This window comes from Odocoileus virginianus, chromosome 9 (assembly GCF_023699985.2).
Source record: "Odocoileus virginianus isolate 20LAN1187 ecotype Illinois chromosome 9, Ovbor_1.2, whole genome shotgun sequence".
Taxonomy (NCBI): domain Eukaryota; kingdom Metazoa; phylum Chordata; class Mammalia; order Artiodactyla; family Cervidae; genus Odocoileus; species Odocoileus virginianus.
The window spans coordinates 62,297,183-62,318,625 of record NC_069682.1 but is presented as its reverse complement, the minus strand read 5'-3'; the positions used below and the strand labels follow the sequence as shown (position 1 = coordinate 62,318,625).

At 49.6% G+C, this 21,443-nt stretch overlaps 1 protein-coding gene across 1 annotated transcript in view; it reads right to left on the bottom strand.

Moving 5' to 3' along the window:
* Positions 1–10,189: 10,189 nt before the first annotated feature.
* VSTM2L (V-set and transmembrane domain containing 2 like) overlaps positions 10,190–21,443 on the bottom strand; it is a 38,172-nt gene continuing 26,918 nt past the window's right edge. Inside the window, exons 3-4 of the mRNA XM_020892119.2 lie at positions 20,177–20,227; positions 10,190–11,582 (exon numbers count right to left, since the gene is read on the bottom strand). Of these exons, the coding sequence (XP_020747778.1) occupies positions 11,310–11,582; positions 20,177–20,227 (324 nt within the window). The 3' untranslated portion in view covers positions 10,190–11,309. The remainder of the gene's footprint in view (positions 11,583–20,176; positions 20,228–21,443) is intronic.

Below are 21,443 nucleotides of genomic sequence, written 5' to 3'. Positions count from 1 at the left end.
ATGCAGGATATCCAGTTTCCATCCCTGGGTTGGGAAGATCCTCTGGAGAAGGAAATGGCAGTCCACTCCAGTATTCTTGCCTGGAGAATTCCATGGACAGAGGAGCCTGGTGGGCTATAGTCTATGGGGTAGCAAAGAGTTGGACTTGACTGAGCGACTAGCAAACCTTAGCATGATTCCAACACGTGCCAAAGTTTGAGAATCAGTGATCCGGATAGACATACCTGTCAGTGGTATATGAAGGTCTCAAAATTATGCACACGAGTTCCGTTGAAGGACTTAAAGATGTTCAGCCTCGAGGAAAGATCTGACCAACCTAAAAAAAGTATCAGATGGAAGACCTGATCCTCCATGTTACCTCGGTGATGGTTAGGACCAAGTGTGGGAAACGTGGCAGAAGAAAGAGAGCATGTAGGTTAGAGAATGTGCCCTTATCTGCAAGTAAAGCACAACTAACTGACACAACAGCCTGAATCAGAAGGGATTTAGTGATTGGTTACAGGAGTCTAGAGGTAAGGAGGTTCCTGTCTGGCTAACCCACCAGATCAAAGACCCAGTCTTCTCCCATCAGTCTTGTGCATCTCAAGTGTATCAGCTGCTCTCCACACGGCTGCCCAGTGGTGGGAGAAATTCCCAGCTTACGTGCTCAGAGGCTAAGTAGCAGAGGAAGAAAGTATGACTTCCTTGCGTCTCCTCTTAAGAAACTTTTCCCCAGAGGGACTTCCCTCTCCCTCCAAGAGGTGGCTGCTTGCATCTCATTGTGAATGTGACATATCAGGTCACATGACACTTCCTAAACTCAGATAATGGAACTGCCAGCATTGGCATAGACCAGAGTTAATCTACCTCTTCTGTGCCAGGGACCCCTTTGGTGAAACCTAGGGACCCCTTTCCAGAGTACTCTACTTAACCTCATAGAATAAAAATGACAAAAGAAATCAATTGTATTGAAATACAGTTTTCAAAGTTATACTTTTTAAGTGATTTAAGAATAAACTTGCTTCTTTACTAGTGCACTAAATAACAAAATCTAGCAGCAAATCTAATAACAACCATAATTCTTAAGTAGTGATGAAGGTAAACAATTTTCTGAGGTACCTGTAATAACAGTTTTGTGATATGAAAATGTTTGTGATTTCCATTGGTGACAGTCACAAGTTACCGCTAATGATACTGCGGTTTGTTGCTTACATTCATAATAGAAGGAAATGCTAAGTTTCAGTTGGAGTTTAATGCAAAGAAAGAAAGTTTTTTTTTTCTTTTTTTTCCCAGTGCAAGAGTGTGAATCTCAAGCATTCCATCCACAGATCCTTGACAGGAGTGGTCTGTGGACCTACTTTAAGAGCCTGTAGCTTGGATTAAGTAAGATTTGTATTCTGAGTCTTGTTGCTGTTGTTCTGTCGCTCAGTTGTGTCCAACTCTTTGTGACCCCACAGACTGCAGCACACAAGGCTTCCCTGTCCTTCACTGTCTCCCAGAATTTGCTCAAAACTCATGTCCATTGAGTTGATAAAGCCATCCAACCAACTCATCCTCTGTCGCCTCTTCTTCTCCGGCCCTCAATCTTTCCCAGCTTCAGTTTTTCCCAATGAGTTGGTTCTTCGGTGGCCAAGGTATTGGAACTCCAGCTTTAGCATCAGTTCTTCCACTGAATATTCAGGGTTGATTTCCTTTAGCATTGACTGGTTTGATCTCCTTAGTGTCCAAAAGACTCTCAAGAGTGTTCTCCAGCACCACAGTTTGAAAGCACGACTTCAGCGCTCAGCTTTCTTTATGGTCCAACTCCCACATCCATACGTGACTACTGGAAAAACCATACCTTTGACTGTATGGACCTTGGTCAGCAAAATGATGTCTTTGCTTTTTACTGAGTCTGGGAATGGGCAAGTCTTTACTGAGACAAGTGACTTCAAAGATGTGTGAATATCTGTACTAAATCAGGAAGAGGGACTTCCCTGGTGGTCCAAGGGTTAAGAATCTGCCTTCCAATGCAGGGGACGTGGGTTCAATCCCTGGTCAGGGAACTAAGATCCCACATGCCTTGGAAAAACTAAAGCCCATACTGCAACCACGGAGCCCAAGTGGCAGCTAGAGAAGCTGCCGTGCCTCGATGAAGATCCGACACAGCCAAATAAATAAATAAACAGTTTTAAAAATGAAAAATAAACTAAATCAGGACTAACAAGCAAAGAAAAGAAGTGAGAGTGGGAAGAGGGTGGGAGAGTAAAGTAGAGGAGGAGTGAGTGTGAACATGACTCCAGGGTCTGCTCCATGTAGAGTCAGCAAGGGCTTCTTCCAGAAGGATAACACTGGAGGAAGAAATGTTGTCAAGGGGACTCAGATATACTAGGATAGCTGCCAACCTTGACATCTTACATTCCATTCATTTTATTTACTTTTGTTTCTTGGTCAGTTTTCTTTAAATATTTGTATGTATTTCAAGGTACAGATATTCAGCCCCCCGGAATATATCCCTTTTATCCCAATCCTTAGAATTTACCACAGCGCTCAGCTAAGTGGATGTCTTTTCAGGCTACTTGCTACGCACATGTGATATCCCACCAGCTTGCACATTTTTATTTATTTATTTTTGGCTGCTCTGGGTCTTCATGGAGGCCCTTGGGCTTTCTCTAGTTGCAGTGTGCAGGCTTCTTATCTCGGCGGCTTCTCTGGTTGCAAAGCACAGGCTCTAGGCTCATGGGCTTCAATAGTTGCAGTGTATGGGCTCAGCAGCTGTGGCGCATGGGTTGCTTTATGGGATGTGGAATGTTCTCAAGCTAGGCACAGAACCTATGTCCCTGGCACTGGCAGGTGGAGAAATCCGTTAGTTTTCAAGTAGTCTTTATAAAAGCAGACAAAAGAAGTCCTACACGAAACGAGAGGAAGTTACCAGGGAGAGGAGTATTTTATTATTATTATTTTTTAAAAAGCTTTTTGATGTGGACCGTTTTTAAGTTCTTTGTTGAATTTGTTACAATATTGTTTCTGTTTTATGTTTTGGTTTTTAAGCAGAGAGACATGTGGGATCTGGGATTTTAGCTCCTCGACCAGCGAGCCAACCTGCACCCTCTGCATTGGAAGGCAAAGTCCTAACCACTGGACCATGAGGGAAGTCTTGGTGGAAGTGGTGAGATACTATAGGAAGATGTTGTCATAAAATGTAAGTTCTGGTCATGTTAATTTAAAAATTTTACTGATCCAACCAAAATAACAATCAAATTCTTTTTAACTGGATGAGTTGATTCTAAAGTTCACGTGGAAAAGCAAAGAAGAATCCACAGAAGTTCTAGAAACAAAAATTAAACAAAAAGGGAAGTAGGAAACAGGCTTAGAATATGCCAAAATATGTTATAAAGCCATAATAATTGGAACAGTAAAGTATTGACCCATGAATGAGATCGGGGGTAGAAAAGAAAGTTGAGAAAAGGTCCATATATATGTGGGAGTTTGAAATATGATAATGATGGCACTTCAAATTAGTGGAGGAAAAATAGTGTTGAGATAAGTGATAGACATCTAGAGGAAAATAAAATGGGAACCTTACCTCATACTTTGAAGCAATTTGAATTCCTGAAGGGTAAAATTTACATTTATAGGCATGAAACAATACAGAAATGACAAAATAATGCTTCATAGATATAAAGATTAATAGACTAATCTTATTAATAGATTGATAAAGATTAACAAATATAAGTATTTAGCAATTTAAAAAAAAATTTAGTTGGGAGAAAAAAACAGAGAAAAGAAAGCCAAAACACAAAGACTGAGAAAAATATTTGCCAATCAACTCACAAAAAAATCCCTACAAAGCAATAATATGACAACCAACAACAACAACAAAAAAAAAAAAAATAGAAAAATGGGCAAGGATTATGAACTGTCAGTTCACAGAAAGGGAGTACAAATGATTCTTTAGCAAAAAGGTGCTCAGTTTCACTCATAAGGAAAATGCAAATTTAAACTACCACGAGATCCCATTTTAGCCAACAGATTTATCAGGATCAAAATATTTGATCATAGTGTTGGTGACAGTGGGGGGAATCAGGAAATAGGGCTGCTCTCTCACATATACAGCTTGTGGGTCTGTAAGTTGGCCCAGCTTCTGCGGAGATCAATTTTGCAATATTTACCAAAATTAAAAATGCAGAAACTCTTTGCATCAGCAATTCTAACTTCTAAATATTTATCCTACAGATATATTTGCATATGGGTGCACAGATTTATACTCTGGGAAATTCACAATAAACATTGTTTATGATAGCACAAGATTGAAAGCAACCTCAGTGTTCCATGCTGGGGGACTGACTACATAAATCATGGTTCATCCACATAATGGGCTATTCTACGGCCAATAAAAAACCCATGTGGAACCGTCAGGAAGGTAGATGGGTAGGTGGAAAAAGCAAGATTCAGAACTGTGTATATCACACTGTATCATTCAAGTATTTTAACACACACACATGCACACAGAATATAACTGGAAGGAGGGTAAGAACTTCCTAATGGTGGGACTTCCTTGGTGGTTCACTGGTTTAGAATCCGCCTTCCAATGCAGGGTACTTGGGTTCGGTCCCTGATCAGAGAACTAAGATCCCACATGCCCAGGGACAACTGAGCCCATGTGCCGAAACTAGAGAAGCCTGTGAATAGCAACAAAGAGCCCAGGCAATGGAAGACCCCACATGCCACAACTGAGATCCAGCTCAGTCAAATAAATAAATATTTTCTTAAAAAAGAACTTCCTAATGGTAATTGTTTCCAGGAAGAATTGGGAAATGGCGGATAGGTGGGAATAGAATATAATTCTCTATAAATACTCTTGAACTTTTAACATTCATATCATGTGCTCTTATTACTTATTACAAAAAATATTTTTTTAAGATAGTTAAGGTCGCTTGGAGGGAGCAATTTGATAGAATATCTGGTGCTAGCAATTTCATGTTTAAGGATTTCCCACACACTCTGAAATACCCTGAGAGTGCCACACTGTTCACAGAGCCATACTTGGGTAATCATTACCCGTAATAGCAAATCATTAGAAATAACTTAGATGCCCATCAGGAGGAGAGTGGTCAGAGTAACTGTGGTACATCCTCTGCTGAAATACTCTCCAGCGAGCAGTGAAAATGAGATAGGTCTGTATGTGGCATGAGATTAAGTGAAACAAACACCCACCCTTATAAAAAAAAAGTATTATATTTTTAAGTTATACATGTTTGTTTCTTTAAAGAATCATATAGCGCATTACTTCTCCAACTATACTCCTCTGGCCACCTCCATCAGAATCCTGTTGGATGAGGACTTCCCTGGAGGTCCAGTGGTTAAGAATCTGCCTGCCAGTGCAGGGGACTGCAGTCTGATCCTTTGATCCCTGGTCCAGGAAGATCCGACATGCTGCAGGACAGCTAAGCCCCGTCACCACAACTACTGGGCCTGTGCTCTGGAGCCTGTGAAGCGCGACTGCTAAAGCTTGTGCACCTACAACTTGTGCTCCATAAGAGAAGCCACGACAATGAGAAGCCCGTGTACCACCCCTGGAGAAAGCCCGCACCCACCAACGAAGACCCAGCACAGCCAAAAATAAATAACCCCTCCAAAATTCCTGTTGGACATACAGATTCCTGGGCTCCACTCTAGAATTAGTCACCCCCAATCCTGGATGGTTCACAAGCTCCCGTGACTCAGATGGCCCCGGGTTTAGGTGATGTGTGGCCCCAAGAGGGCAGGGGACCACGCCCATTCTCAGGGTCCCTAACAGGGCTCCTGAGTTCCTTCCCCCTTCCCCTGGACCAGGCCTCCAGCATCCCTGCCCCATGCTGGTTCTTCACAGAACCGCTTGGATGATTCTGCGAGTCCCTGCCTGTCTGGTTTGCTGATTTCACAGCCAGCACTTACTAGGGACTCAGAGGGCAGTCAGTCCTGCCCTGTGCTGGGAGGGTCCAATCCCTGGCTGAAACTCACTGAACACTCTCTAACCTTCTGAAATGGGGAATCCCTGCCTCCCACTCTGAATCCTGGGGTGAAGGAGCAAGAAGTAAGGGGGTAGAGGCCTGATACTTTGCTGCCAGTCTCTCCCATTCCCACCCAGCAGGGAATGGAAAGGAAAGTTCTGCCATAGCGTTGACAGGGGAACCCTGAGGGGGCCTGCACCTGAGGGCAGCTGGGCAGGCAGGATGCGTGGGGACTGGGCCAGAATTCAGGGCCTCGGAGACCGAGGGAGCTGGGCCGGGCCTGGAGTCACCCGGGAGCATGAGAACCACCAGGGGTACTAACCATAGAGGTGGGTGCCTGTGGATCAGAAGGCCAAGCGGGGTCTGGAGTTCTGAGTTTACAATAAGCACCTCCCCCGGGTTACTCTTATACTAGGGAGCAACTAACTTTGGGGTGCGAGGGGAACTTTCTGAGCATTCAGGGCAGTGCCTGGGGACCCCCTTTAACTCTTCAGCTCCCTAGTGGCCCAGTGGTTAAGAATCTGCCTGCCGAAACAGTCCCTGGTGCGGGAAGATTCCACAGGCCACCACAACTACTGAGTCCACGTGCCCTGGAGTTAGTGTTCCACAAGAGAAGCCACTGCAATGAGCAGCTTATACACTGCAACTAGAGAGCAGCCCCTGCTTGCTGCAACTAGAGAAAGCTCGTGAGCAGCAACAAAGACCCAGCATAGCGAAAAAAAACAAGAAAGAACTTCCCTCTCTCACGTCTGCTGTTTCTCTGCTACCCCCCGCCCCCCAGTCCCACCCCTGGGCTGCCAGCTCTGCTTTGAGGTCAGCACAATTTGGCTGTGGCTTCACATAAAAAATCACAGCAATATTAACAGAAGCCAGAATTTTCCAAGTGCTTCCCAAGTGTCTGTTGTGGGCACGTGGGTGCTTTGCTATCGTTAAGAGGATCCCATTTCCCCCAACAGCTTTATTGAGATATCATTCACATATCGTACAATTCACCCATGTAAAGTGAAAAGTGAAAAAGTGAAAGTGAAAGTCACTCAGTCGTGTCCAACTCCTTATGACCCCATAGACTATACAGTCCAGGGAATTCTCCAGGCCAGAATACTGGAGTGGGTAGCCGTTCCCTTCTCCAGGGGATCTTCCCAAACCAGGGATCAAACCCAGGCCTCCCGCATTGCAGGTGGATTCTTTCCCGGCTGAGCCATAGGGGAAGCCCATTCAAACTGTTATGATGATTTACATTGTATACGATTTTCTGTGCTGTGCTGTGCTTAGTCACTCAGTTGTGTCCGACTCTTTGTGACCCCATGGCCTGTAGCCTGCCAGGCTCCTCTGTCCATGGGGATTCTCCAGGCAAGAATACTGGAATGGGTTGCCATGCCCTCCTCCAGGGGATCTTCCCAACCCAGAGATCAAACCCAAGTCTCCTGCATTGCAGGCAGATTCTTTACCGTCTGAGCCATGAGGGGTGATGTTAAAATTTCATTGGTTTTTTGTTTCTTTACAGAGTTGTGTGTTCATCACCCCAAATAATTTCAGAACCTTTCCATCCCCCTAAAAAAGAATCACATACCCAATCAACCCCCACTGTTCTTCCCCCCAGCCCGGGAGACCTCTGTTCTGCTTTCTGTTTCTGTAGATTTTTCTATTCTGGACATTACATAGAAATGGAATCCTACAGTATGTAGCTTTTCGTGTCTGGCTTCTTTCACTTAGAGTGACATTTTGATTATCACTTAGAATAATCCATGGTGTAACAGGTATCAATACTTTGTTCTTTTTTCTTGCCAAGTCTCAGTAATGTTCCACTGTTTGGACACAACACATTCTATTCACCCATTCATCGGTTGATGGGTATTAATGTTGTTTCCACTCTGGGGTTGTTATTTATGAATGAATAAATAATATGAGTGAGTATTCATGCACAGGTTTTTGTGTGGATATATGTTTTCAGTTCTCTCAGGTACATACCTAGGTGTAGAATTGCTGGGTCATGTGGTAACTCTACGTTTAACATCCTGAGCAACTTCCAGACTGTTTTCCCAAGGAGCTGCATCATTTTATCATCCCACGAGCAGTGTATGAGGGTTTCAATTTCTCCACAGCTCTGCCAACCTTTGTAATTCTGTCTTTTTTTATTAGGCATTTTTATTTTTGGCTAATTAATTTTTTTGGCTGTGCTGATCTTTTTTGAGGTGTACAGGCTCTTTGTTACACCATGTGGGCTTTCTCAAACTTCAGCACACAGACCTCTCTGGTTGTGGCCCCCTGCACCATGTGGGATCTTAGTTCTGCGATCAGGGATCAAGCCTGCGTGCCCTACGTTACAAAGCAGATTATTAACCACTAGACCACCAGGGAAGTCCTTCTCTGTGTTTTTGATCCTTGCCATCTTAGCATATGCCAAATGGTACTTCATTATGATTTTGATATACATCTCCCTGGGAGTGTTCCCATTTTACAGAAAAGGAAACTGAGACTCAGAGAGGTGAAGAACATTCCCCGGGGTCCTGAAACAATCATGGGCAGAGGCAGGATTCTATCCCAGGCACTCTCTCTCCCCTGAGCTGTATTCCCAGCGGAGCGAGAAAAAGCCCTCTAAGGAGGTGGGGACTCCCCTAAAGAGTGCGGGGGCTGTAGATGAGACACCGGCCCTTGGGAAGGTAAAATGAGGTCCCGTGAAGCCTCAGGATTTCCTGTGGAACAGTCCTCCCCTGGCGCAGTGTAGGTGATCAGGACCTGTAAGAATTTTACCACGCTAGCACGAACCTGTACCCCCCCAGACCTGTCCAGAGGGACCTGGGCTTTCCAGGCCTGCCTTGCACTTGGGGATTTCTGGAAGGGACCATGTTCACTGACTGCTGGCCTGAAAGGACCACAGGTCACAGACCAACCAGACCAGGGATCCTGCAACCAGTCCAGAGCCCTGCCGGCTTCACAGCCTCGCTGATACACATCCTCACTCAGCCAGCCATCCTCCAGCCTGCTCTTCTCCGAACTTCAGCTTCCTCATCTCAAAACTGAGGACACATGCCTCCCTTGGGGACTGCTGTGGCGGTCAGCACAGTGCCTGGGGCACACTTGGTGCTCAGCCAACGTCAGTCATCATTTCCAGCAGCTCCCAGACCCTGCCCTTGAGGAGACTCACTCAATCTGGCTGGCAGGGGAGCTCGGGGACAGGCAGATGCCCCAAGCTCCATGTGGGTGATGCCAATGGTTTCTGTAGGGGCACAAAGGGGGTGCCATCTGGGCATCCTGGCTACTAAGGCTTGACTGGTATACCCCCAGGCAGATTCTCAGCAGGACCGAAGTGGGCAGGACTCTTGACTGGGGTGAGCAAAGGGGAGTCCAGAACCCAGGGCATGATGGAAGCCACAGTCAAGCTTGGCAAAACAGATTTCATTAGCTTAGCCACTCTGAGCCCATTTCCTCAACTGTAATATGGGGGTGCTGATACCTGGGGAGAAAGGGAGATCCCTAAAGTACCGTGCCCAAACCTCTCAACTGACCAGTCCACGTGCTCACATGCAGGGCCATTGATTACAGTGCACCCAGATGGGACCACAGATTCTTGTCAACAGTATTAATGGATGAATAAATTGATAAGTTGTAGGATAGTCAAGCAGTAATAAAAATGGACACATTACAGACACATGAAACAATCCAGATAAATCTCACAAACGTGAGTGTATGAAAGAATAGATACAGTATGATTTCATGCATATAAAATTCCAAAAATGTAGATAAAACTCAACAGTTTTGTTTAAGATGACATACATATAGGTAGTAACACTGTAAAAAAAAGAACACTGAGAATGGGATTACCTTAAAAATTAGGGTGATGGTTCCCTCGGGAGAGAGGAGGGGGTAATCTGGAAGACACACGGCAGGGGGTTCTTCTCTGGGGCCGCCTGGTAAGCTAGTAACTCACCCTTACTTCGTTTATAAGTTATTTATTCACAAAACAGCGTAAACTTGTTTTTTGTTCGCTTCTGCATGGGTAATGATCTCAAAATCAGAATAATTCAAGCGCCTGGTAATTGGATTGGTGCTGGATGAGGGCTGGTTTTCTTTCTCCTTGAGCCCCTCCTGGAGTTCATTCTGTGCTTGGGGAGCCGACAGCAGGAGCAAGATGGGACTGAGTGAGGCGCGGGTGTGGGCTGGCCTTCCCCTGCCCATCTCCCCCTCCCTGGCGGCCCTGTTCCCAGACCTGAATGCCCCAGAAAGACGCTGCCCAGAGGTTTTTGTTTAAACCGCTTTATTCAGGTCGGCTGGTAGTCACGGACTGGATCATGTGTACGGGGTAACCCACACCCCCCCAGGCAAAGCCTAGGCCTCTCCCACATCCCCCGACTCCATCGCTGAGGGGTGGCCAGAGGTTCCAGCCAGTTCTGAGGGGGTGTGGGGCTCAATAGAAATATTTACAAATCACAAAGGGGGTGGGTGCCCCCCTGCTCAGGAATTGTGAAGGGATTTGGTATGGGGGGGGCCCTTGGCTCCCAATAGCCCCAGGCCCTTGGTGGGGGGTGTTCAGCATGGGTCCTGGGAGGGGGCTGGGATGGTAGGAGCTGGCAGAGGGGGCTCCTGGGGAGCCTGAAGACCCTCCAACGGGTCCCGCTGGTGCAAGACTCTGCGTAGGGCCGAGGGGTCAGAGGGAAAAGGCCCTCCTTCTGATTTGCCATGAGAAGGGGCAGATCCTGGGTCCCCTGCCTCTCCGGTGGGTGGGACAAGGGGCTGATTCTTAGTAGGAGGCTGAACATGAAGGACCTACCTGCAGGCAGTGGGAGGGGTCTCCCTGTCCTCCCAGCACCCCTGTGGGCCACTCGGCTAAGGGGTCACGGCTCTCCTGTGCCTCACTCCTTCACCAGAGGCCCTGGTTCTGCTCAGGATTCAAGTCCACATTTGGGAGGGGTCACCGTTCCACACCCCGGGGTCCAAGCAGGGGATGGGAGGAAGGAGGAAGAGTAAGGCTAGGAGGTCCCCGGCTTGGGACGGGATGGGGGACAAGCAAGCAAAGCGAAACACTGGACTCAACTGAAGCTGGTGACGGATGGGGGGCAGCCCGGTCCCGGCCTGGTGCCCCAGCCCAGCGTTCCGGGGCGGCTGTCCCCTGGGTGCCCCGGGCCACCTTCTCCAAGGAGCCAGGTCGCAGGCGAGGGTCTGAAGGGGGAGGGTTAGGCAGGGCTTACATGCTGAGCCGAGGGGTGGCGGGCGCAGGGCCGAGGAGGGGGCCACGGGCCGTCTCGGGGATGGGGAGGAGCTGGACCTGGGCAGCCCCGTCCCCGGCGGTCCAGCAGCTCCTCGTGCACTCGATTCAGCCGGAGGGGCACGGGGCCGGCCGGCGGCAAGCTGGGCATCAGTCTAGAGGCTGCAGGCCTCCTCGTCCACCGAGCGCTTCCGCAGCTCCTTGCCGGGCTTGGGGGGCGGCGGGGCGGGCGCGGCGGGCGGGGCCTCGGGCAAGTGCAGGACGGAGTTCTCCCCCGGCTGCACCCGCAGGTAGGCCTTGACCTTGTGGTGCCGGGCCTTGCCGTCGCTGAAGTCGATGACACGGCACTCGTAGGTGCCTTCGTCCGTGGGCTTCACGCGCGACAGGCGCAGCTTGTGGGAGATGTTGCTGCCCACTACCTTGACCACCTGGGGGTGACACAGAGACGGTGACCTTGGCCCCTGGAGTCCAGGGCCCGCTCGGCAAGCGGGGACCCACGGACACTCCCATCAGGGCACACGGAGCTCAACAGCAGAAAAGCCGAAGCACCTTAAGTGTCCATCAACACATCAGATAAACAGGCACTGCTCCGTTCATTCAGCGGAATATTACACAGCAGTGAAAAAGCGTGAGCTAGAACTAGCCCGGTTAGAGCTCAGGGATATGCAGGGTGAAAAGATCTCATTGCAAAACTCCTGCTGTGTGATTTTCAGCTTTTTAGTTTGAATTACAGACTCAGAGAAAGTTATAAAGAGATCAGAGTCCCCTGTCCTCTTCTAGCTTCCCCAGTGATGTATCTGATAGCTGAAAAAAAGAGAAGTTTGGCCTATAAAGTGGGGGTGGTGTGAAAGGGGGCTTCCATCCTTCTTATCCCCTTCTTCCTTAGAGCCAAAAGAAGCCTCTCCTACAGCTCCCACCCCATCTAGACAGAAGAGGGGAGAACAGTCCCCAACACCCAGCTGCTGACCCCCATGCTCAGTGATGTCATTACCAGCCGGCACTGCAGGCTTGCCAGGGCCAGGATGGAGCTGAGCAAGCTTCAGACTGGTGGCCCCAGTCCTGAGCCCAGCTGGTCCTTCTCCCCTGGGGGGGAGTGATGGTGACAGATACCCAGCTTGCCTGTTCTTGCCACACCCCAAATTCTGTAGGAGGACACCCTTGCTGATCACCCTTGCAGTGAGGAGGCCAGGGTGAGAAAGAGGACGGTGTCTGAGGTGGTATGTTCACCATGCAGCTGGGTCCTCACACACATGACTTCTAATCATCCCATTAATTGGCTCTGGCTTCCCTGGTTCCTTCCTCCTGGATGCCAGGCTCTTTCTGACCTCACAGCCTTTGCTGGTCTCTCTGCCAGGATGCTGTCTCCCATCACCTTTTTGACTCCCATTCATTCTCAAACATCACCTCCTCCAAGAAGCCCTCCATCACATCCTCCTGTCTATTTCTTTCCTAACACTCATCACAACTGGAGAACCATTTATTTGTCTGTTTACTTGATTTTTGTTTTTCTCTTTGGCTAAACTATAAACTCCACGAGGGCAGGGATATCTATCTTTTTCATCTCAGTGACCACTGCAGAGCCTGACACCCTGTATATAATAATAATGAAAAAAGAAAACACTTAAATATTTAAGTGGACTTACTCTAGTTCCTCCTTTCTCCAAATGAAGTGGTACCCAGATATCATGCTTGTTAATTTTGGGTCACATATATATATAATCATACCTACTTTACAGATGGTGAAGTTAAGGCTCTGAAAGACGTGGCTTTCCCATGGGCACTGAGTCAGTGAATCCAGGTTGCCTTTGCTCACTCTAAGCCTTCAAAGGTGTGATGGGCCCACAGAGGGTCACCCAGAGCTGGCAGGGCCATGGGGCACTTCCCAGGCTCCGGAACGGAAGAGAGCAGTGGGCAGCTGCAAGGAGCCTGGCTCACCCTCTCTCATTCTGACCTTCCTGGCTGGTCCTCATCCCCCACAAAGCAAGAACACACGGGCTTACGGTGCAGCAGGAGGCAGGAGGTGGGACAGAGGCAGAACTGCCCACCTTTCTGTAGAACAGTGGGAGACTCTTCCAGCTGGCCCCCTGGGTGTGGGACACCCCCTCCTCCCCGGTAGTGGGGTAGGGCCCAGCTGGAGGCCATCGGCCCTGCTGGTTCCGTCGCCTCTGACCAAGGGCACAGAGAGGTCTTGGGGCCCTGCCACACTCTCGGGCGAGTTAGGAGATGCCGTTGCAAATGCGCAGCGGGGAGTGAATTACCTCAACATCTGTTTCCCTCACGGATATTAATTATCCTTCATTTGTCAACCCTACAAGGCGCTAATGGAGTAATAATGTGAAGCGCTGGGAGGAGCCCTGGGAGGAGCGCTGGGGAGGGAGCACCACGCAGAGCCCACCCCTCTGCCCACGCTTTCCCTTCCCAGGACTGGAAGCTCTGGTCACCAGCTCCCTCCTACCCCACCACCCCTGTGTGTGACCTCCGACACTCAGGGAGGAGAAGGGAGACAAGGAGAACAGCAGGCAGTGCTGGGAGGCTGGATCTGACCCTGACCCACCCCCAGCACCCTGGCCTCAGTTTTCCTGGGCTGGATTCATCCTTTCATTCGACAAGACCATGAGTGAGGCCCACTCAGAGCCGGGCGCTGGGGATACAGCTGCGAGCCAGCCAGACCCCTGCGACTCCCACGTAGGCTCCAGGTCTAAGGGAGAACCCAGACCTCACATCCGTAACCAAGCACCCGGGGGAGCCAGCTTCCACCAGGACGATGGGAGAAGACACACATCAGTCCTGGGGATCTGCATCTGTAAGCACCACCCAGAGAAGGCAAATAATAAAAAGAGTAACAACAGTAGTCAGCAGCAGAGCTGGCAGCTAATATTTATGGAGCACTTGATCCCTGGGAGATGATGTGTTAAAGAGTCTATACCATATTTAAACCCCATAATAAATAACCCTATGACATTGGCACTACTGAGATACCCATTGTGTGGGTCAGGAAACAAAGGCTCAGAGAGGTAAGGTGATTTGCCCAAGGCCACCCAGCTGGTGACAAGAACCAAGTCTTAATCATATCCCTGGGGAGCCTCCCAGGACCAGTAAACAAGTCTGTCTTTCCACCACACCCCACCTCATTCCCTAGGCCCACAGCCCTCCATGTCTTCGGTGAGCCTGGCCCCTTCCTCAGAAGCATCTCTTACGGGAGGGAGCCATCATCTTACCCAGGCTTCAGGGGGGTGGTGGAGCAGCCTGTTGGATTTCAACATTCACAAACTGGGCAGAAAAATCCTGCAGCCCAGCCCCCTAGCATGGGGTTGTGAGGCGGACAGATCCCCACGCGGAGGCCTGGCTGTAAATCATAATCGCCTCGGCACGGGCATCGACAGGCCTTAGCAGTGCAATTAAGCACCTAATTACGCTGAAAGAGACAAGGCCAGTCCATGCCATGACCAAGCTCAGCCTCCTTCCTGCCTGCCCATGGCCCAGGCCTTGCTGGACACGGCAGGAACCCACAGACCATCAGGTGGGTGGGCTGGGATCCTTCTTCTGAGCTGTACCAGGAAGAGTGGATGATGGCAAATTAGTCCACAGTGACAGACCTCTCCTCCATGTGTCCTCAGCCTAAGAGTGGTGACCCTGAGAAGGTGCTGGGTGGGGAGCAGGGGGTCAGGAGGTCTCTGCCCCAGGCTGGGCTCTGAGCTCTGCCACTCCCAAGCTTCCATCAGCAACACCCAGCCAATTCACCAGTGCCCAGCTGGTAAAGAATCCGCCTGCAATGCGGGAGACCTGGGTTCGATCCCTGGGTTGGGAGGATCCCCTGGAGAAGGGAATGACTACCCACTCCAGTACTCTGGCCTGGAGAATTCCATGGATGGTATAGTCCATGGGGTCACAAAGAGTCGGACACGACAGAGCGACTTTCACTTTCACTTTGGCAAGGCCAGACGCCAACTCAGAGTCTCCCCAAATCTGGGCCCCAGAAGCCCTCACCATTGCAGCCAGGCCCTCCCAAGTCATGACCCCCATTTCTCCCTTCCCATGGGCACAATCCGTCTCTGAACCCCACTGATCTTCCTGCTCAACATTACTGGTCCTCCCCTTCTCTCTGGAATCCAGATCCCCATGCACTGGCCAGGGAAATGTCCCAGCCTTCCCCAGGGCCTCTCCAAAGTGCTTTGGCCCCTTCCAATCCATCCTCCCAAGACAGTCAGACATATCTTTCCAAAATGGCTCCAACTAATAACACTTCCTGTGATGGCTCCCCATAGTGGCTGCTGGGGGAACCTTTAGGGTCTCATCCTCTCCTTTCCCTCACCCACCAACACACACACACACACACCACACACACACACACACACACACACCACACACACACACACTCAGAGAAGTTCCTTCTACTCCAAGTCAACCTCCCTACAGTGCTCACTTCAAAGAACACCTCCTCCAGGAAGCCCTCCAGACCCCTCAGACTAGGTCAGGTCCTGTGACTGGCTGCACTCCTTCTTATTTTGATAGTCACAGTTGTAATTTTACTTTTTATCATGTGTAATGGTTGAGTTATCACCCATTTGCCACACCGACTGGGAGTACCCTGAGAGTGGGGACTGGGTATGTGTGACCATGGTCTTCACATAGTAATCTTTGGGGCCTCAGCCAAAGGCTGGCTGCTCTGTGCCTGTTTCAAGGGATTCCCAAGATGGATGGAGTGATTTCGATTCCACATGAATCTTGCCTTCCTTTCAGACTTCAGAATTCTATGCCCTTTGTATACTGTGGATCACTGCAGGAATTTTCAAGGAAATATAGAAATGTCTACTACAGAAAATAAAGTCACAGTACACCATGACCCACTGCTTGGCCTGTTAATCCTTCATGAAGAATGCAGACCTTGTGTGCTGCTCTCATTCCCAGCCCCCACTCCCTGCATCAAAAAACACGCAGTATTCATGTGTATATCACATGTATGGGGTAGGCAGGCAAGGCAGGCAGGGGCTTGATCTGACAAATACTGCTGCTGCCTTTTAACCATTTATGCAGATTTGGGGGCCCGGGGTTGGGGGTGCTGTTTGCTTTCCACAGTTTTTAAAAAATCCAATTAGGTCCCAACAGTTAAAAATCAGGGGCTTCCCTTTGCAATACAGGGGACACTGGTTCGATCTCTGGTCTGGGAAGATCCTACATGCCTTGGGGGCTGCAGCGTGCTTTTTGAGGCCTCTTTGGCTGCCCCCCGGCTTTTAGGGCTTGGCTGGAGAGGAGGCAGGGCTTAGGATAGCGGGGCTGGAACACAAGGTCACATGCATATTGGGACCCAGGCTGCCCATGGCTGTTTTGGACTGAAACAGGTTACATGAATCTACAGCACAAACAACTGCAGTTAGACCAAAGGAGGGACTAACAGTAACAAAGGCAGGTGAGCCTCCTGGGAAAAAGGATACATGTGGAGAATTTCACCTTATTTTAAAATTCAGCAGTTGGGGGCCATCTCTATTTGCGAAATTGTTAGTTAAGGGGAAATTAATTCCAAAACAAAGAACTTTAGTGAAGTCAAAAGAAAAACTTCCAGAACTTGAAAATGGACACAGGCAGAATTCATCTGAGCCCCAGGAATGAGGCCCTGATAAGGGAATCCTCAGCATATACAAACTCCCAAGGGAGATAATTTTTAAGGCCAGGGGATCCTTCCCCAGGCCCCAAGTTAAATGAGATAAATCACATTGTAAAGTACTCATCATGGTTCCTGACATATGGCAAGCACTCAATAAACGTTAGCTGCCTTGTTATTATTGTTATCAATGCTATTATTACAGGTGCCTGTAATTTAAATGATCTCCTTATGAGATTCTGAGCTCTTTTCATTCCTTCTCCCGTTTTCTGCAAAGAAGCTGGGCCTCCTTTCCCTGCTCCACATCCCTCCACCCCCAATTCTGGGAATTTGAAAATTCGTATTAAGTTTCCACTGTAGTAACCACTGTCATTTACATGGCCGAATCCAGAGGACTTTAAAGTCTCCATAGTGCTTTTCATATATTTGCTAGACAGCAGTGACGGGGGGAGGGAGGCCCAGGGAGGGGGCAAAGCTGGACCAGGACTCGAGTGGTCCTGGGACATTCGGCGTTGGCCCGCTGTGTCCTCACTGACCCACCCCTGCACTCAGCGCTGCCGTATCTCAACCTCCCCAGGACCACCATGATGGACCCAAGGGGTTACAGCACCCATGATGGAGCCCTGCCTCCACCTAACCCCCGGAGACTCATTTTACTTCCTCCTCTGAACCTGGGGCCCCTGAGGTGCTGACGCTGCCCAACTGGGAGACTGAGTTGTTTGCCTTCCACAATTTTTCAAAAATCAAATTAGGTCCCAACAGTTATAAAATCAGGGGCTTCCCTGGTGGTTCAGTGGTTAAGAATCCACCTTGCAATGCAGGGGACTCGGGTTCGATCCCTGATCCGGGAAGATCCCACATGTCTTGGAGCAAGTAAGCCCGTGTGCCACAGCTGTGGAGCAGAGTGCGTGCTCTGCAATGAGAGAAGCCACTGCAATGAGAAGCAGCTGGGGCGTAGCCCCGCTCACCACAACTAGAGAAAGCCCGCACGCAGCAACGAAGACCCAACACAGCCAAAAATAAAATAAATGTTTTAAAAAATCAGGAGCTACTTCCTGGAACTCGGGATTTTTAGGTGACATAGGACTCTGGGGCCAGCACTCCTGCCTGGCTCATCTGGCTCCTGCAGACACAGGGCGTTCATTCCCAGGCTCCACCTTCCCACACGACCCCTGCACACATACACGCACAGGCACGATGCGCATGGTGTTGGCATGTCCGTGTATAAAAATCTGTGTCTGGCTTTGCGCTGCCATTGGCCTGGGTGTGTGTTTGTGTGTGTGGCAGTCACTTGATAAATATTTATTGGGCACTGACTACCTGCCAGGCACGGTGCCAGGCTCTGGAAATCAGGCAGGCACAGTCCCAGCCCCACTGTCTCCAGGGAAGGCAGGCCTGAAACAGAGGCTCACAAGCACAGATCAATACAGACAAAAATGCAGCCAGCAAGGAGAAGGAAGGGGCGCCGGCTGAGTCCCAGGGTCCAGGGAGGCTTGATAAGCTGAGTTCTGAAGGAAGAGAGAGGAACCGTTTTCTGACATGTGCAAATGTCAGGAGGTAGGAAGGAATGAAAGGCTGGTTTGGAAGGTTTGGAAGGGACAGGGGAACCAGGTCCAACAGACGAGATGGCCTAGAGGGTGAGCAGAGTGAGTTGTACAGAATCTCGAAGGCCATGGAGAAATCTGAGCCTTCTCTCGGGCTGCAGGAACCTGGGGTGTGCTGCTGCTCACAGATGTCCGCTAACTGTGCGTCCATGTACTTAAGAACTATCACAGGCAAGATGCTGTCTGCACAGGGAGCTGGGTCTGTGTTTGCCTGGGAATCTCCTAACCAGAGCCCCAGCTGGTGCAGGAATCACCAGGGATTGGGGTGGGGGGTGGGTATTGCATGATCATGCTGAGTACATTTATTTTATTTAACTAATTAGCATCTTTGCATGCCCCTCACGTGGGGCCCAGCAGCCTTGAATTCTAATCCTCTAAGTCAATTAGATTATTTTCTCCTTTGCCTTAGACGCTTCTTAAACCCCAAACAAAATCATCAGTGAGAGAGTTGCCATGAACGGTATATATTAATGTACACAGAGGTCTCCACCTGACCAGGCTTAAGTGATGGGTGTTTGGGCAAGAAACAAGGTGTTACGCATGGGCATGCCCTTGGCAGAGGATGAGGGTAAGGGGCCAGGGCTTTAAAGGCAGGTGGGCCAGCAGCAGCCCTGAGCCAGAGATGATTTACATTTTCCCAGCTAAGAAAGGCCCCGAGGGTAGATAACACAAATGATGCTTTGAAGGCCTTTTTCTGTCATCTGCCCATCCCCTGTCTGAACCTCCATGGGAGCCTCCCTCCCAGCCTCCCGACCTCTGTTCTGCAACCTCCAGGGCCTGGCATGGCACCTCATGCCTCCCAGTGCCCACTCTTTACACTGTGACTTCTGCTCTGGGGGATCCTCTGTGTCTAAGTGGCCTTGGGGCCCCAAGCACCCCCACAAGTCCTTGATGGGCTTGGGAAGGAGCAGCAGTAAAGAGTGAATCTGGAGGTCACTCCCACAAACGCGTGTCCATACCCCTGTGGGTACCTGCATCTTCTGGGCGTGTGTCCAGTTGACTCCAAGCCTCCTGCCAGGCTGACTGCATGCCCCTTGCACAAACCCAACCTGGTTCCATGGCCACACGTGTCACCAGGTCACTCCCCTCTCCTTAGCCTCTTCCAAACTCTGCTTGGGGCGCCCTTCTCTACAAAAACTGGCACTCCCTGAGTCCCCTACGTGCCCTACCTCATAGGGCTCCAGCATAGCCTGGAGACAAAAGCTCGATGTGGCTCAGCCAAGTCATGACCTCCAACAAGGCTTTGACCCCTCTAAGCCTCAGTTGCCCCACCTGTAACATGGACCAAAGATTGCCCTTCCCTCGAGAGATGGAGAATGATAAAAATGAGTCAATGCATTCGAAGGCCCAGCCAGCCCTGAAACCCTTCAGCTGTAGTTCCTCCGTCCCGCCTCACGTCCGGAGCCAGATGACCCAAGTGACCGTGAGATGCCGCAGCTGTCATTTGTGATGGGCCGAAAAAAGCCGACTCAGTCTCCTTAGTTCCTCGTTGGCTCCCCAAATAAAAAAATGCTGCTGAGACAGGCACGAAGCATCAGGGATGCACACGGCCTTGGCCCCGACAGGAGAGAATGCGTCTTCTCTCCCCCTGTCATTTGTTTGTGCCTGTCATTCAATGAACTTGAAAAATCTCTGGCTTTTAAAAAACAGAGCCGGGCCAATTTTTCCCCCTTCTTTTTTTTTTTTTTTTTTTCCTTTTTTCCTTCTCCTCCATCTTCTTGCCAAAGCTCCCTGCTAAACTAGACCAATTTTTTTTTTTTTTAAATTACAGCTGCGTCCTCCATTAGAGCCCTTGTAAGAAGTCATTATCAAAACTCACACTTATTTTGGTGGCGTCCTTCCCTGCGTCTTCCTGCTGAGATGCTTTTAGCTGTTGGGAGCAGGAGGGTAGAAAAAGCAGAGACAAGGCGTTAGCGTCACAGGGTGGGGGTATGGGCCATAGCTAAGGTTCTCGAGGCAGCAGGTGATGCTCCGGGGACCATGGGTCTGGAGGCAGGGCTGCGGGGACCATGGGTCTGGAGGCAGGGCTGCGGGGAAAGTCCTTCAGCCCTGCATCCACTCAGGGATGGAGGTGAGTCAGAGCAAAGGAAGATAAAGGAGGTGTCTATAAACTGACTGCACACGCGCTATGCATTCTGATATGCAGGCTATTTGGAGACATACAGGGAGGGTAGGTGTGAACAGGCAAAAATGTAATTTGGCTTTGGTGTATCTGTAGGATTGTCTGTCTGCACACTCGCGTCTCTCTCCATCTGTGGATGTGGCCTGTTTTCAGGTTTGTTTGTACAGATGCTGCCAGAGCCCTGCCCACATGCTATCCCCTGCAAACTGACCCCAGAGGCTTCCAACTGCAAAGCCTGCAACTCCGTGCCTAAGAATTTTCTCTGACCACTGGAGTCCTCTAAGCCAGTGTGCTGGGGAGTGGACACCCCTGGGAGCTAGATGATTTTAATATGTGTTTGTGAATATGTTAGAGGCCATTTCATGAAACATGCAAGAATGTGTAAGCATGCCTGTGTGTGCATATGAGGGTGTGTCATGTATGTGTTTATCTGTGAACAGGTGGGCAGATACATATGTGTTTGCATAATACTTATATACACACAAGTGTAAGAATGAGAGTGTCTTAGTTAGCTCCCCCAGAAGCAGACCTTGAGACAAAGATTCAAGTGCAAATGATTTATTTGGGAGGTGATGCCAGGAAACACCAGGAGGCGAGTGAGTGAGCAAGTGATACCAAAGAGCCAAGGAAGTTAAGATTGGGTATATCCTCAAGCCAGTTACAGCAGTGGGCAACTGGAACTTTCTCCCACTGAGCACCTGGGGATGCTCTTCAGTTATCCCAACTGAAGGGCGAGGGAGCTGTGGTATTTACCCTCCAACGGTTGTCAGTCATTGGTAGAGCCCTTCTCCAGCCTGCCTTACTTTCCCGCAGGCTCTGTAGTCCGGAGAAAACCCTCAGGCACTGTCGCAGGGGTTGGGAGTGGGGCTGGTGGTAGGGGATAGTGTTGGCCGGGCAGGTGGGCGGGGACAACAATAGCGTCTGCCTCCGTGGTGTGTGTGTGTGTGTGTGTGTGTGTGTGTGT